The sequence below is a fragment of the Bactrocera oleae genome, chromosome 2 (assembly GCF_042242935.1).
Source record: "Bactrocera oleae isolate idBacOlea1 chromosome 2, idBacOlea1, whole genome shotgun sequence".
Classification (NCBI taxonomy): Eukaryota; Metazoa; Arthropoda; class Insecta; order Diptera; family Tephritidae; genus Bactrocera; species Bactrocera oleae.
The window spans coordinates 96567461-96584307 of NC_091536.1; the positions used below are offsets into that span (position 1 = coordinate 96567461).

General features: G+C 37.6%; 2 protein-coding genes across 12 annotated transcripts in view; one reads left to right on the forward strand and one right to left on the reverse strand.

Moving 5' to 3' along the window:
• Nucleotides 1-16847, reverse strand: part of tmod (tropomodulin) — a 117976-nt gene that overhangs the window by 39535 nt on the left and 61594 nt on the right. The window lies entirely within an intron of this gene.
• On the forward strand, nt 3138-15777 carry LOC106614838 (uncharacterized). Its single transcript, XM_070106090.1, has 2 exons — nt 3138-3979; nt 14411-15777. Exon 2 carries the CDS (start codon nt 15104-15106, stop codon nt 15245-15247), a length of 144 nt encoding a protein of 47 aa, XP_069962191.1. The 5' UTR covers nt 3138-3979; nt 14411-15103; the 3' UTR covers nt 15248-15777.

Below are 16847 nucleotides of genomic sequence, written 5' to 3' on the forward strand. Positions count from 1 at the left end.
AATATTGAGCGAAACTTTGTAAAATGGGGTAATAACTTGTTTTAAATTGGTACAAGCTTGAGTTGTTGTTAAGACTCCGCGAAGTGGAGAGATTCTTCTCCTCAACCAGGTTACGAACATCATTTTTATACTAACTGGCAACCCTGTGATTTTGCAGGCAATTTACGTCATTACTCAAAGTTCAGTTGAGAGCACTGCCGGAAGTTGAACATCATTTCCGCAAAGGAAACTGTATTGGTTAAGAGCGCCTACCGTTATAAGCAGAAGTAGAAGGAGGTCAAAATAACGTAAGTCTACTACATTAGTGCCTGTGATAAGGTAATGAACTTAAAAATGTTTTGATAAAAAAAGAGCGAAAATAGAAAAATCTAAAATAAACGGAATAAAGGTAATCAACCTAAGAAAGTACGCTTTCGGCTCGAAGGGCACGCTGAGCGCCTACTTTGAACGCAGCCAAACAAATTGCATGCCGGTGCCGCTCGCCGGACTCATAATGGAAACAAGCTGCTGCACTACGCGTGCCGTGCCAATGAAATGTTGCGCGCCGGAAATTCCATCAGCTTCCGGATTAAAATAACAACTTTTTGACACACAACAGCCATGGACGGTGACGTTGAAGTGACTGTTGACTAATAAAAATAAGAGCAGCGAATTATATGCGCGTCTACTTGTTTATATATGTGTTTATGTGTGTACATGTGTGCTGCTGAACGCCATGTTATATAATTTTGTGTCGCGTCGGTGACAGCTATTGTAACATAAGTCTCGCTGGTTGACGTTGACTAAGCCCCATTCGCTTGTTGTTGTTGCAGTATAGGTTTTTGCCCTTGCCGTCTGCTGATGACGTTAACACTTTGTCAGCTTGTATGGATCTAAGACATTCACGCTTTGTTGCCTTTTTATGCTCAGTAAACAAACAAAGTGCCATGGGAACAGCGGGTTCCAGAGAACATGGGCGGTATATACTAAGACTAAGTGAGCTAGAATTCAAAATTCGACACAGAAAGCGGCCTAATCTCCTTGGGAACATTTGGGAAGAAGTATTCAGTGAAAGAATAACTAATTTTGGCAACCTGAAGGTCTATATTTTACTGCTCTCATATACTGTATAGAGCGCATGCTGCATATAAAAATTATTGCTCTCCTTATGCGTTGCGTAAGGCGTTTGACTTCTAATGCTCAGTTTAGTTATAATTTCAATAACTATTTTTCTGAAGTATGTTTAAAATACTTGGCACCTTTTCTGCGTTTTCGCACACGCACCGACGAGCTGTGCCTGTTATTGCTATGCACCACTTCACGCACACATGCAGAGTCAATTTGTTAGCCAAGTGGAGTGAGTTGACTTGCGACGCGTTGCATGATTTGTATGTTTATGGGTCATGCAACATGTCAAGCACCTTAGAGCTTGCCATGTGGCATATTGAATGCAAAGCACAAAGCACACACACACACACATATACCTGTACAACGGCAAAGCCACACAAGCCCCAACTGGCACATTTGCCGTTACTCGAACTCGAACGCCGCGTGGTCTCCTAGCGCTGGGTTTCGCAAACACTCGCCAATCCTGCGGCAGCAATAGCAATTGCTACGGCGACAAAGCAACAACCAAACAAAAGACTGGAGAAATTGCAAAATTGGCAACGCGCGAAAGCAATGCGCTAATATGGAACTTTCTGTTCCGAAGCGGACGTGTGAGGAAGCAGAGCGGCTAAACGTTAGTTTGCGGTGGGATTAGTTGACCAGAAAGTTGACCAATGGAAATTGTTTTAAAATTGAACACATCGCGTGTTCATACAGCGTTTATGTGCTCGTAGTTTTTTATGATCCGCTGGAGCTTGAAGCAACGGCAACACGCTGTTCTCTCGGTATTTTGTATGAATATGTTGAAAGTTCTTTTAGGAAATTATTTTTTGTTTAACTCCGCATTATACAATACATACATAGCAATGGAAAGTGTCGGCAGCTGTATAATGGTGTTTATTTGTTTTACTTTATTAGCTGATGGGTATACAAAAAGTGACATTTATGTAGTATTATTAAAAAAATAAACAAATAATACTTGTACATTTAAATATAGTCTCACTGTAAATGAAATAGCAAATTTAAAATTTTGCGCTTTTAATTAGTTTGGAAACTGTGTCACAGAGCTTATAGCTCTTAGAGCTTCCATCAGAGCAGTGTTGCATTTGAAGTTCACATATCGGAAAATTCACCCACGAACAGGCTAAAAGTTGTATTCAAAGCTTATCTCAATGAGCATAGAGCATGTTCGACATACACTTGATAGTCAAAATCATTTTTTAACGTAAAGAAATTACTGCTATTTTCATTTTCATTCAGCATGACTTAAATACTCATGCTTACGACTCTAACCGAGGCCCAAGCGAGCCTTCACACATGCATTTTTGTAATTTAATAAGAATTAAGCGCGATTAGACCAACAAAAACAGCGCCCAATTCACAAAAAAAACATCAAATTGACTCAACTACTCGATTTGGTGTTTTCTACGCGAAAAAAAATCCAACAATGGTTTGTATGCGTCGGGACAGCAATAAATGAAAATAGAGCAATAAATCCTAAATGACTCGTGAAGATATTTAAAGGTAAGCTGGTAAGGTAAGGAGAAGTAACGCAAATGCAGTTAAGAAGCAGTGATTTAGCTACACAACATTCAACGCCGCCTGCGTTAAGAGCACTCATAAGCCAGAAGCGGAAGAACAACTTCTGTGGCAACAAACAATGGAAAAAACGCGACTCCATGCAACACAACAAATCGGCTTCTGTGCCAAACTGCGAACACAAACAAAGCCGGCTGTTCACTTCGGGGTTTTTATACTTGTTTTTATTTCGTTTTTTGTTGCCGTCATTGTCGCTGTTCGTTGACTGTTGCTGTTGCTGTTGCTGCAACCACCCACCACCAGCACATGTGGCATGGGATGATAACGAAAGTCCAACGAACGCAATAGCTGCAACAACTACAGCAATAACATTCGTAATACGGCTGGCCAAAAAGCAAACAGGCGGAAAACAAACCGAAACGATCAGAAACGAAAGGACTCCAACAAACAAACAGACGGGCGTACGAATATAAGACTCACTGAAGGCGAACGCAACAGCAGAGTCGCGTAAGATACGTCGAAGCGACCGGACGAGTTTGCAATAAGCGCTGAGCATTCGTTGAGCGTCGAACAAGCGTTCGCATTTATTTTCGTAAAGTTGGCGAAGAAGAAGCAACAAGAGTTAAGTGAAATTTTTGTGAATGAAATCGAGTGAAACGCCTACCACCGTTAGAGCGCGCGCTGAGCCGCAGTGAAAGCGCCAAGTGTTGTCAAGTGAAAGTGCCGTTTGGTCAATATTCCACAAGACAAGTATACGAACTGTAGCACGCGAACTGAACGTGAACGCTATGGGCGCTTGTGTGATTGTGCTGGTCCCTCTGGCAGCTGAATGTCGGCCAATGGACGCATAAAGGATCAAGTCAAGAAATAAAGAAGGAAAGTGAAAATTAAAAAACATATAAATACCTGAAAACAGCGGTGCGGCTTAAGAGTGTGTGCGCGTAACGGTATATTTATTTAATTTGCTGGTGTGGTTTGCGTGCCGCAGGTGCAGCGCCGGTGATTGGTTTGTGGCATTTACATTACAGTCGGCTTTTCCGCTTGATTCGCCTGCAAAGCCACAACTGGCAATGAGGTTGTTAAATTAATGAGCGCATATGCGCCTAAAAACTTGAGCACTGCGACCGACCGCACACACACACGCAGCGAAGTTCGAAGGCGCCCTGAAAAGCTTATTATAAAAACGCTAATAATATTTGGTCCAAATTAAGCACACATGAGCGACTCGAGTGGTTTACCTAACTCAGCCGAGCATCATCAGTCACAGCGCCCGAAGTGCCGAGCAAAAAGCGAAAGGATAATTTTGGAGTGTTAACCACAGCCGGAGGACATTTAACACTTCAGCGACTTTTGGGTAAGTAAGGAACCAGCCACGAACCGCCCACTTACACTAGAGGGTGTTGCGTTAAGCTTGTTTACGCAAACAAAAGGCGCACGACAGAGGTTCTGCTACGTTTTTATTAGTGTTTCTACACTTATTGGTTGAATTAAAGTCCACCGGCGTAAAATAGATCTGTATAACTCTTTCGCTGCCTTACCTAACACACTCACATGACACTTACATTGGCCGTTAGCCTTTTTATTTTCATACGCATCAACAGGCATTGTGGAATAATAGCGGTGGCAAAGGCAATGCAAGTGGCGTTGTGTTCCGCTGGGTATTTGATATGTTTGAGGATTCGGAGTGTACGGTTTATTACGAGTATAGTGTCCGCCCGCAGTAGTGGCTAACGCTGATTAATGAGTTCCCTTGAGATATGTGTTTGTATTTGCAGGAAGCTATTTGTAGGTGGAAATAAAGCGAACATTCTTGGAAAATTTTACAATTATTTTATTAAAGTTTCTTTAACATTTAACGATTGCTGTAAAAGTAAATGTCTTAAAAAGAAAGCGCAACAACAAATAATATTAGCGCTATATAAGCTATGGATTAGCTGATCATAATAAACATTTTAAAAAATATTGTTATTTTTCTTTTGGAATAAAATATTTGGGCGCTAGAGTTAATAAAAAGTTTGATTTAGATTAAAAACATTATAAAAAAAAAAAATTATAATAAATAAAATCATATAATAATGTATGGTATGTAACTCCTAAATTTATTATAAAATATATATTTTTTTTATATTCTCGAAAAACTTTATTTGAAGTTAAGAAATCATTTAAAAACTTATTCGTACATTTCCCTGAGCTTATCTCTCATATAGGTCGCTTCTTTGGCTTATAGCGCCTTATGAGTTTTGATTGATTTTAATTTCAAATTTTTGTAATGCAAAAAACTGAAAATTTATGCAACTGCAATGCTTCTGACTTATACATAACATATTTATATTTTATAAAAATAAATCCAACAATAAGGAAAATTAGTAAGCTATAAAATTATCTATATGGTGAAAAATATACTAGAAAACTAAACTTTTAAAAATAATCGATAAAACAAATAACAAATTTGTCTAATTTTTTTAGCATATCTATTTCTGTGAAATATAATATAATATCACAGTTAACATAAGTAATAGTGGGAATTCGAATAAGTGTTCATCAGCTTATAAATTTATTTTATAGTTTTTTGTTGAATATAGAAAAAGAAATGTCAAATATAAAAAAAACTTCTTGCATTAATACTTTTAAATTTTTTATTTTATTTTACCCATACATTTTTTTAATATTATTTATGACGCTTGCTCTGTATTTGTTCACATGCAGTTAATACAAGCTCACCTCATAAGCTTATAATATGCTTCTTCAATTTGTTTTATGTCGTTTAACGACCATCTATTAAACTTATCCCCCCTAAATCAAAAGTGCCTTAAATCACCAAAAAAATATACAAAATTGCAAGCCATCAAATCGATGTTTTCCCCTTTTGTTACACTTGTACCACTACTTATAAGAGCGCGTGTACTGTGCTTCTGGTTAACGTCAATTACTTTATACTATTCGCTGCTGTCGCATTTCCTTTGCGTTGCCTGACAGCAACTTGCCACCGAAATTTCCTCATCACTGCGAAGCGGAGCAACTCTAATTTATAATCATGTCATTTGTAACAGACGATGTTGCCGACAAGAACATTATTTCCTCAACGACTTGTTGAACCTAGCAATAGAGCATCGGACAAAACGCAGAGATAACGTCGAAAAAGCAATTGGCAAATATGATGGCAGACGGAATGCCAAGCAAAAATAGTGAAGCGTATGGAAAATTACAGTTCAACAGCTGTCGGCTGCCTACGCACGAGCGTTGGGCTCATTCAGTGTGCGTATGTTTTTGAGTGACGCGGACAAGGAATATGTGAGGAAGGATGCGTTAGATTTGCGTGTGACTTGCTCACAAGTTGTTCGGACGCGTCTGCATGCCTTTAGGTTTCGTTTCGTTTTTTTTGCTTCTAAATTCTCTTGAAAGTATCAAATGGCTATTGTATTTGGCTACACTTCCTTGCATGTATGTGTGTGTGTTTTACATATGATTTCTTGATGGTTCGTTGACTTTGAGAAAACCCACACATATTTGTCGGCACTCAGAGTTTTTCACCCCCCATTCTCAGAATTTATTTATTGCTCCATGATATGGGTTGGGTAAAAAATTGGTCAGTACTTTTTCGCTGACTGACAGTTTCCTTCCGCACATTAGTGTATTATTACATACAGTAGTTTAGTCGTAACTACTTACATACGTATATACGCGTATATGCCGGCCTGGGTGTCTGCATATGAGTACAAGTATTTTCCTTTGAAAGTTCCTTTTTGTTACTCAAAAAGTTAAAAATTTATAGCGACACGCTTAAACTTTTCAAATTTTTATTTTAAGCTAGTTAAGCAATATCTCAAGTATACACTTTCAATAGATGTTCGTGAGAAAAACTTAAATTTTATAGCAACTTCTTCATTAACGGGGATTAGCAAAAAGAGTTACATGTTTCATTGAAAATGTTAGCTTCTTGATTTAAAAATATTGCAGAGCGGCGAGTCTAAGAAGCAACTAAAGAAGCATCAAATAGAGATAGATTAGAAAGCAGTCATAAGAATTCAATAAATTATACATAAACACTTCTAACTGGCTATCTTTGCTTTTGTTTTCTCTAGCAATTCGCTTATCTTCCGGTAAGCGCTCATGCATAGGCAGCACAGATGTGGCGAATCGAACACGTCTACTATGCGATGAATATTATCTTTGGGAGTGTTATGAGTCTACAAATGGCCGAACTGTTTTTATGAAAATAACTAAAATATTTTAGATATATAAAGCCAGAGCAATACCCTGGTACTCTAAATACTAAAGGCAGTTAAAGTTTAATTAACAATAACTATTAACATTTCTTATGAAAATACATATATAAATACAGTATGTTTTCACTAAAACTTTTATATTGTTTTAATTCTTACGCATACAAAAGTAGGTTTTTATATCTCTCACAGAAAGTTGCTACAAGGGAGAATGCTTGCTCATGTAGCGGCTGGCCATTGGGAAAGCTCAACCGCTTTTGTATTTCTATTAAATATAACGTACTTACGCGCAAGAGCTACAATAAAACATTTATTTACTAAGTATTCCGACATTCAGCCAGCAGTGGCACTGCATGTGAGAGTATAAAAGAGATTTCCTGAAAAAACCTGGCATTTAATGAGAGGAGCCTAAAAATCTTGAACATGAAGAGTGGTAGTTGGGGCTTGCATTCTAGTTTGCGCGGATAAATCGTGTTTTATGAGATTGAAGCAGTTAAAAAACATATGCTATTCAGACAATAGTGGGGCGAAATTCCAATTCGAGGTTGCTTTGAGTTGAGTAAACTTATTTCAACTGAGACTCAGGCTACTACTTCTAATTTCCTTGCAGGGTTGTTATGCCTACGTCTACCCACTGTTGACGTCTCTAGTAATCGCTTTGAGTGTTAGTGCTCACATTCCCTTCAGATTGTGAAATTCTTTTGTGCATTCTTATTTGACAAACTTTTTTAATGAGTTTCACTAGGGAGCACATTTGGTACTTCGTTATTTACGCAACCTCCCACAGCCGTTCGGCTCCGCTCGCGTTTACAAAAGCGACGGCAGAATTTCGAAGCTCTTCCTGGACGCGTGTGTGTTGTAGAGCAGCATGTTTGTTACTGTATGTGCTGTGAATTACATTTGTTGCTATTTTTAGCATTTTTGCTCTCGTTACAGGCCTACAATCATTGGGGGAAGCTTGGGTATTTTTTTCCCTTAGTTGGCAGTGTAAATTTCTTTGCGCCGATAATGCGCCAAAGCTAGGCCTACGCAAAGGTTATAGTAGTGTAGTACTTATGCCTTTGCTTCTTATTTTTTACCCTACTTGCCTCTTGGAGCATTTTAGTTTGCCTAATGTACTAAGTACTCCTTCGGAGGCTCCTCAATGCACTTGTCAGCTGTCTAATTGGAGTAACTGCAAATCTTCAATACTCTACGGCGAACTCAAGCTGCTGTTGACACTCATTGGGCTGTCTGGCTCCAGTTACCAGGCTCCCCTTGCGATCCATTTCCTACTTAACAACTTTACGAAAGATTACTTGAACTTTGCGTGAACTCGAAGTCATTAGTTAAATAGATCCAAGTTGCGAAAGAAGACGCCGCTCCAATCCAACGCACTTGCAATAGCACTTTACATCATATTATATTACATTCATCCCGCGCATGTGTATGGGTGTGTGCGTGTGAAGCTTTATACATAATTTAAGTGGATTGCAAACAAAAAAAACTAAAGCATGCGAAGTGTGCAAATACACGATAAGCATGGAAAGCTGAAAAGGGTTGGTCAGCAGCAGAAGCAGCTGAAGCAAGTTGCAAGTGTCATTACGTGTCCACACTGTGGTAGCATTTTAACCGCTCGAATACTCAATAGCCTGCCTGGCTTCAGCCGTTTTGCTGATAGCCGGCCGCGCGCTTTTGTTACTAGCTGCTCGCTAACGGTAAGCTTTATTGCTTCGGCCGCGCTGTCGTCAACCCAAGTGGTGGATTATTGTGATGACTATGGGCATGACGAACGTACTAGGCGTGTGGGCTGGAAGTTGGCAACTTGTACTCGCTTCACAATTGCCCACATTTCTTCAACAGGCGTCGACTCATTTGACAAATTGACATAGTTATGTTGAAGTTTTATTTTACTGCAGAGAAAAAACGTAAGTTTAACGATTCCTACTCATGCATGTCTCATTTCGAAGTGTGTGTGAATACTACCTACATACTTTCAAACAAGCTACAGTACATATATACATACAATCTTCGTTATCCAACGTATTGACAGTCGAACTTTGTTTAGTTTATTGTAGAACTAGTTAGTTTTGGAGTAATACTGTTACCAGTTCAATTAGTATACAAATGTACTAAAATAATTATTGACATTCGAGAGCTACACTAACTAAACCAACTAGCTTTGATATCTTCTAAATGTATCAGCGAAATATAGCTACTTTGAATTATTTATTTAAATATTATTATTGAATTTGTCAATTTGCCTTTTGTCAATCTACAATTTTTCTAACCACTCTCTTCATGTACTCTCGAATGGGTCACTGCCGGGTTAATTTTCAATTGCTTTGTATTTTTATATCTCATAAGCACTTTAAATACTCGTAAAATGTTCACGAGTTTGGAGCGTTACTTATGTGTGCCATATTTCACTAGAGCGTATGTTCAACAGGATACTCAGCGGGCTTTAAAGCGCTTTGCCACACAGTTGAAAGTGAATTTATGGCAGCGAAATACAACTGCGGAAACATATGCTTATTTATGTTTACGTTATGCTCGTTACATAAACGTGGTTTCGCGTGAAAGTAACTTTTTATGAGAGTTATGAACTCACTTTGTTTATTCATTGCTGGAGAAGTGCACGCAACATTTTCATTGCGCTTAAGTTGTAACATTATAATTTTATTCAATTTACAAATGGAAAATTTCGTACAGCATGTCTCAGACTAAAACTATAATTGATTAGTATTTTTCGAAATATTTTCTCAAATTTTTTTTTAAAATATTCTGAGTTTTTACTATCTTTATCTATCGATTAATAATCATTTAAAATTGGGTTTGCAGCTTCATTTTTTACTTATTTGAAAGTTGCGTTAAAAGTCTGAGTGCTAAATATATTGAAAAATGCTTATCTTGTGTCATTCAATTAGTTGCTTATAACTTATCTCTTTGAACCAGTTTAACTGAACATTTCTTCAGGAATTTTTTCATCCTTCGTAGTTCTCACTTACATACAGTGCATACCACCTCCTTGCAACATAATATATGATTTATGGAAGCAAGTGTGAACGGCTTTCCCGCTTAATCTACCAGCGCATGCTTATGGGACGCCATGTGGTATGAGTAACATTTAAATGTGCAAAAAGCTGTACAAAATATTTTTGTTTATTTTAGGTATACTTTATTCAACATTTCTTCAATGTAAATATATTTTACGTATTATTTTCGATATGGGTGAATTAGTCCTGGAGGTTAAGCTATAACTTTAATTCTAATAAACCGGCTTAATTAATGCCGAATTGTGTTTGTAGTTGGAATAAAATAAGAACACCATAAATGCATGACCTGAACTACAATACAGCTTAACTAATAATAAGGAGTCAAAAGTTGTGATGAAGCAGGGGTCAATGAAGTTGAGAATAGAATTGAGCCGATCCGAAGAAAGTAGCCATTCATACACAAAAATCAATAAAAGTGATTTCTTTCTGTACATAAAATGCTCATTAATGAGTTCCCTCGACTCATCTATTTACCAATCCACTATAATTTTATTTACGAGGTGTGTTCATAGGAAAGGTGAATTTTGATTTTTCGTGGGCTGTGTACATTCGATTATCGATATTATATACTTGTATTTGTTATAATCGGACACATATGTTTATCATGTGCTTGCATTAGGAGCCAATTTCGATTATTTTCGAATTTTGTTTTTGACAAAAGAAAATGTTAGTCACGTTTTTATGTGCTCTTCGATTTTTGACTTTTTAAAGAAATAGATTAAAGAATATGGCTTGAATTTTGCGTTAAAAATGAAATAAAGTGATCTAAGGCACTTCATAAATTGACTGTGGCATTCGGTGGGTCCACTTTGTTTCAAAAAAGTGTTTATAAGTGGTACAAGCTCTTTACAGAAGGGAGAGAGAGAGAAGATGTTGATGACGATGAGCATCTTGGAGGTGCGACCATGTCAACAAGCGAAATGAAAAAAACAGTGAAAAAAATTTTTCTTGAAAATCGTCGAATCATTATTAGCGAAGTTACAGAGCATGTTGGCATAGCAATCGGCTCATGTCATGAATTTTTCTCGAAAATTTTGGACATGAAACGTGTGGCGGCGAAGTTTGTTCCGAAATTGCTAAATTTTGAGCAAAAGCAATGTCGCATTAGTATCGCTGAGGAGTTGTTGAATGATGTCAACAACGATCCGGGTTTATTTTTTTTTTACCAGATGTGGCTTCCTGTGACTTTTTCTTATTCCCAAAACTGAAGAAACCAATGACACAATTGTTGAGATCAAGTCAGAACCGCAGAAAGAGCTGATGGCCATACCGAAAAGGGCATTTCAGAAGTGCTTCGAGGATTGGAAAAAGCGTTGGCACAAGTCTATTATAACCGAGGCTGATTATTTTCAAGGGGACAAAATAGATATTGATGAATAAATAAGTACTTAAAAAAATTCAAAATTTAACTTTTACTTTGAACACACCTCGTATTTATTTAAATATTATATTGCATAATTTTCTATGAAAATTTGATGTATTTAAATGTTCTCGCACAAAACTAGCAGCCAGTAGCAAATTGATAGATCGTAATTGTTTTTAATAAATAATTTACACAACTGTAATAATTAATGACAAGTAATGGCTTATTGAATATTTCGGTCGATTTAATTTTTAGTAATGCATTTTTTATTTATAAATCATCATTTTCCGACAGTTCGTAAATTGTTAAACACACATTTTGTATATGAAGGCATAAATTGAACAAAATTTCTCTCTAATGTGAGTGGAAAAAGAAATGCGCTGATGTAGTTATATTAGATTATTTATCAAAACTTCGGCTTCACTTAACTATTGTTTCAATTCAATTTAAAGTTTGAAAGAGTAAATGAATTAAAAATGTTAGTTTACTGTTATTTTTTGGCAATCAAACGAAGTGCTTTGCACTTATTTATAAATGCTCACGCAAAAACAAGAACAATATGTGCTAGAATTCTTTAAAAAAATATTGAACAAACAAATATCGAACGATTGCTTTGAGTGTGATTGCTTTGCTCGGACAAAATATTTTATTTAAATATAGCGTGGAGCTCTATTAAATGCCATTTCTGCAACGCAAACTGACCACAAAATCCAGATGTATGCGTGTGGCATGAACAGCTTGCTTGCAACCAAAAACAAAGCGGCGCATGCATAAATGCATGGCGAGCAGTGCGTGGCAATGAATGAAAGAGTATTGCAGTAAATAAAGTTTGTTGTTGTTGTTTAAAAAATTTCGCTCCTTGTTTGCAAACTGACTGGCTGACTCACTGACTCACTGTCAAAGTTAGCAACTGCATTAAAACAAATGCTTCATTGTTGCACCAACCAAGCAAGCAAAATGCCAGAAAGAGGAAGGGCCTGCACATTAGTGGACTATTGAATTCCTTTCGAGTGATTATGCAGAATAGTTGCAACCGAGTGTTATCTGCGCTGTCTTAACTCGGCACTTCTTGGTGCCTCTCAAGTTATGGATAAATACCAATTGGTAATGCTGCAAGAGTAATTAAAAGCGAAACTGCACAACTCCTCTACTCTACTTACTAAAAATCACATTTGTGTGTAAGCACAATTGTGCATTGTAGAGAATGCGAAAAGTAGGAAGTTTTAATGATTGCAGGGTAGAAAAAATGAAGAGAAATTCTTATAATCAAAATGTAAAATAGTCTGCCGTCTTCACGGAGAGCAGAAGATGAGAGTAAGGCGGTCCAGCGATGGTAATAAATAAAGATGCGAGTTTTGTAGAACTCTTTTGCATTCAATGAAGAAAAAATTTGCAATCCTGCAGCGGAACGATTAGTTATCACAGGTACATACATTGCGAGTATGCGGTCTCCTGGGCAACGCAGGTATACTCCGGCTTAATAAAAGACGCCAACGTATTGCGCGCGCTTGTGGCAATGCGTAGTTCGTCGTCCACAGCTAACCGCTCAATACAAAGAAGTTTGCTTCACATTTGTTTTGCCATGTACTCATTTACACACACACATCTACAATTCTGGGTCACCGCTGCATCGGCGCTGATGCAAATGCTGAGCTTTGCCTCTATGCAAGCACGCAATGGCCTCTGGTTTGTAATACTATTTACAATTTCTGCTTTCGAATAGCTGTGATATAAGCTAACGGTTTGTAGTGTGGCAAATATTTGCGGAGAAAGTTCTTTTTTCATTTCCTCATTTCCTCAAATTTCAATTTCCGACTGACGTTTGTCGTTTGCCATCGCATTAAATACGTTTGCATATCATTTGCTAGCCACACACACATGCACGCATGCAAATGTGTACAGCAATGTGTGGAAAAAGTGCAGCGTACTTGTGCATATATGTATAAGTACACATATATATATATATACTCGTATATATATGGTTATAGGATTAAAGGCATGTTGAATGCTGAGAGAAATATGTATATATTACAAGTATGGACCATATACTTCTCTTTGGAATGACTTGTAAAAAAAATTGGTCAAGTTGTGAAGCAACACTTATATATAAATGGTATGCACCAGGGCGAGGGAGCTTTAACAAACGTGCATACTTTTTCTTTTTGAATTCGAAAATTGTTAGCTCTCTCTCTCTCTCTCTCTACACTGATTAAAACGCTTGTATTGTTAAATTAACATGACATGTGATAATAATTAATAAAAAATCAGGAACAAGTTGGAATTTTGGTATAAAAAAGGTTTTTGAATCATTTTCGTTTAAAAGAAAAATGGAAAAAATATTGTTAAATAATATAAAATTCTAAATATAAATTGGTTATATATAAAATTCTATTCTTGGTGAATTAACTTTTTACCAACATTTTACAAAAATAATTGTGCTTTAAAGACTAAGATTTGTGACGTCATTTAAATTATTCAAGATTTTTATTTGCACGCAACATCGTATAAAAAATGTTTTGGGGCAGCCTAAAGCACGCAACTGCATTTGCAATACCTACCTTCATAAATTCGTACACATAGTCGTATGCGCATACGAGCTGTCATGTTGTTGCGCTATTATGTTGCATGGCTAGGAGCCGCAAAGCGCCTGCTTCCACGCTGCTGTGCTGCGCCACTTCGTGTTGCAATTGGAATGCACATATTTAAGCACCCTTTATATGTAGCATATAATATGGGAATGTATGTGGATGTGAAGATTTTCGAGTACAAGTTTGTTTTGTTGCCGCATGAAGTGGCGTGTAGTGCATATTGCTGCCGCTTTGTTTAGCAGTACTTACAATGGTTGAGCATGTTGCATGCACAGTTGCATGTAAATTCAGCAAGTTGCGCTCACACATCCACAGCAGGTGCATGAGGACCGTTACACTTTTGCTTTTTTTTTTGATTTGTCATTTGCAACGACAAGTATTTATTTATGTATTTGCATCGTTGATTTGTTTATTGTGCGCGCGCTGTTGTTTGCCTCAGTATTGGTGGTTTTCTAGTTCTCCTTCAACTTTCCTTCGATACTTTTTACAACATTTCAATTGCATACTTACATGCAACACATTTGTTTGTAACGTAGAAAGTGTTTTCACAGTATTGTTTTCTACTTCTACTTGCAGTACCAAGCTCACGAATCGCCTGCGATTGAAGCAAAAACAGAAGCTGGTAGAAAGGAAAGTGGAACAAACACCCTAAACGACACCTACGGAGCAGTTTGACTGGATACATAGAAAAATCGGAGTAAGACACATATGCGATTAGGCATACGCCAAAGGCGAAAGACATCCACTGAGAAAATTTCACGGAATCTTGTACACAACAGACGCGCATTGTGATGCGCGTAGGCAACACCTGCCCCAATAAATTCAAATAAAGCGTAGCGATAAGCAGAGTTATAAGCTTAGACCACGGGCGGATTCGTTGAACTCAATCGTACGCATCGGCAACAGCGGCTGCAGCGGATACAATTCAAGCGGGCGTTTCCTCTCGCAAGTGTAGCGAGGAACGTGCGGCAGGTATTAGCACTGCGGCGCAACAAAAGCCCTTTATTATCCGCCACATCTTTGCCACTTGAAGTGATAGCAACAGTGCATATATCCTTTGAGCGTGGCATATTACAGAACTAAGAAGAAACGTCTGATTTTCTACGAACTATTCACCGTTAACACTCCGCGTCAACAAAAGACAGCACGCGCTCTACAAATAAGCTTTGCGACAAACGCGCTTGGGCTTCCGCTTCACTGCAACACGCCACCAGGTAGACTCAGCTACGCGCACTCATTGCGAACAACGAATTGGGTCGACGTGTCGGCATGGTGCGCGACATTTTTCTGTACATTCTTTTAATTGTTTTATTTTGCCTGATTTTCATGGCGCAATTACTGGTTAACGTTTACGCCTTTCAACGACAACCGCCCACCACGAAGTCAGATCGCGCCGACATTAGTTTTGTATAAGCTACGAGCAGCACGTGACACATGTGTTGCGCGGAGGTCGCGCGTTTGCAGAGAATGGCGGCAGACGCCCTAGCCCGCGGCCAGTGGGCACAAACTGACCACAAGAAAGCATTTAAACCGCTGAGAGTGTTGCTGCACTAGAGATGTACGCACAAAGAGAAAATAATAACGGCGGATTGCAGACCGACAATCAGGTCGCGCTCTAAAGCCATTTCTATAAGCGCGTAGAACGTCAGATTGCGGCGGCGGCGGCCACAGCGGAATGACTGTGTGGATTAATTATGGTGCAAGTGTATCCTGCAGCAAAGTCACGGTTTCAATTAAATGTCAGCACAACAAAGAGAAGTGGGTACTTCGGTTGGATAAGAGCTGTGACGCGACGCGTTGCAAGAACCGATGAGGAGCCAGAACACAAATGCGGAACTTAAGCTAATTAAAGCTTACGCAAAACTGAAAAAATGTACTAAAAAGCAACAGTAAATGTAAAATGACAGAGAGAACGACAAGCAACGACAAATAAAAAACAAAACTACGAAGTTAAACGAATTACAGCGCGATGACAGTAAATGCATAAGTTCACGAAGTATAAACAAATAAAAGCACGAATGACATTCCGAAAACTATAAATATTAATTAAAAAGTGAAAATTAACAACCTAACCTAAATTTAAAATAAAAGTTGCCAGATATCAAACAGAGAAAAATAAACCATGTAATTGGTTTGGCTTCAGGAAAATTTACTGAAATTTTTAATTGAAATACACACAAAATGAAAAAACAGCGAACATTTTGCAGCGGTGGAAATTGGCAGAACGTTTTCGTACCAAAAGGTCGCTTTAAATAGACTTCAGCGTGACAAGGCGCTTTGGTATGATGTAAATAAGAATAACGGAATGTTGATGAAGGTCACAAAAGGAGCTTAGTAGAACATGTAGTGTTGCCGGGAGCGGGGTTTGAGGGTGGAAGGGGTCGAATGCATGTAGATTTTAGGATTTAAGACTTTTTAGATTACATATTAATAGTAAACCATGTTTCATAAATATTTTCATATTTTAGGCTAAGTATTTAATCGTATAACATATACATAGTTTGTATAATACAAACTGTAAGCTCTCTTAAATACATATTTATGACAATATTTAGTCGATTTTTTGTGACAAGTTGCTTCAACATTTAATATACGCCGCTGTTAGATATAATTTATATAATTATATTTAAGAAAAAGCACAATAATTTTGCTCCAAAGCTTCTAAACCATTTGTTTTTCTTTCGGCGTAGATGATTACACATTAAGAGCTTTCATTTACTTCTTAAAAACGTTGAGAAAACTTCTTCTATCTATCCCAGTTAACGTTAACGCATAAAATTGTGTTTAAAAAACAATTAATAGCAGAGTGATGTGAAAATGAAAGCTATGTTTAAGCTCAATATGAAAGTTCGTAAAGTATTACGAGTTTAACCGCTATTGCTTATGATTGCTGTTTTGTTCAAAGGCATATTTATTAGTAACACATTTTACATACAATTTTACTTTTATTGAAACATTATTAAATTCTCATAGCTTGACCTAAATAAGAGGCGTTTTACGGGCACAAGCTTTC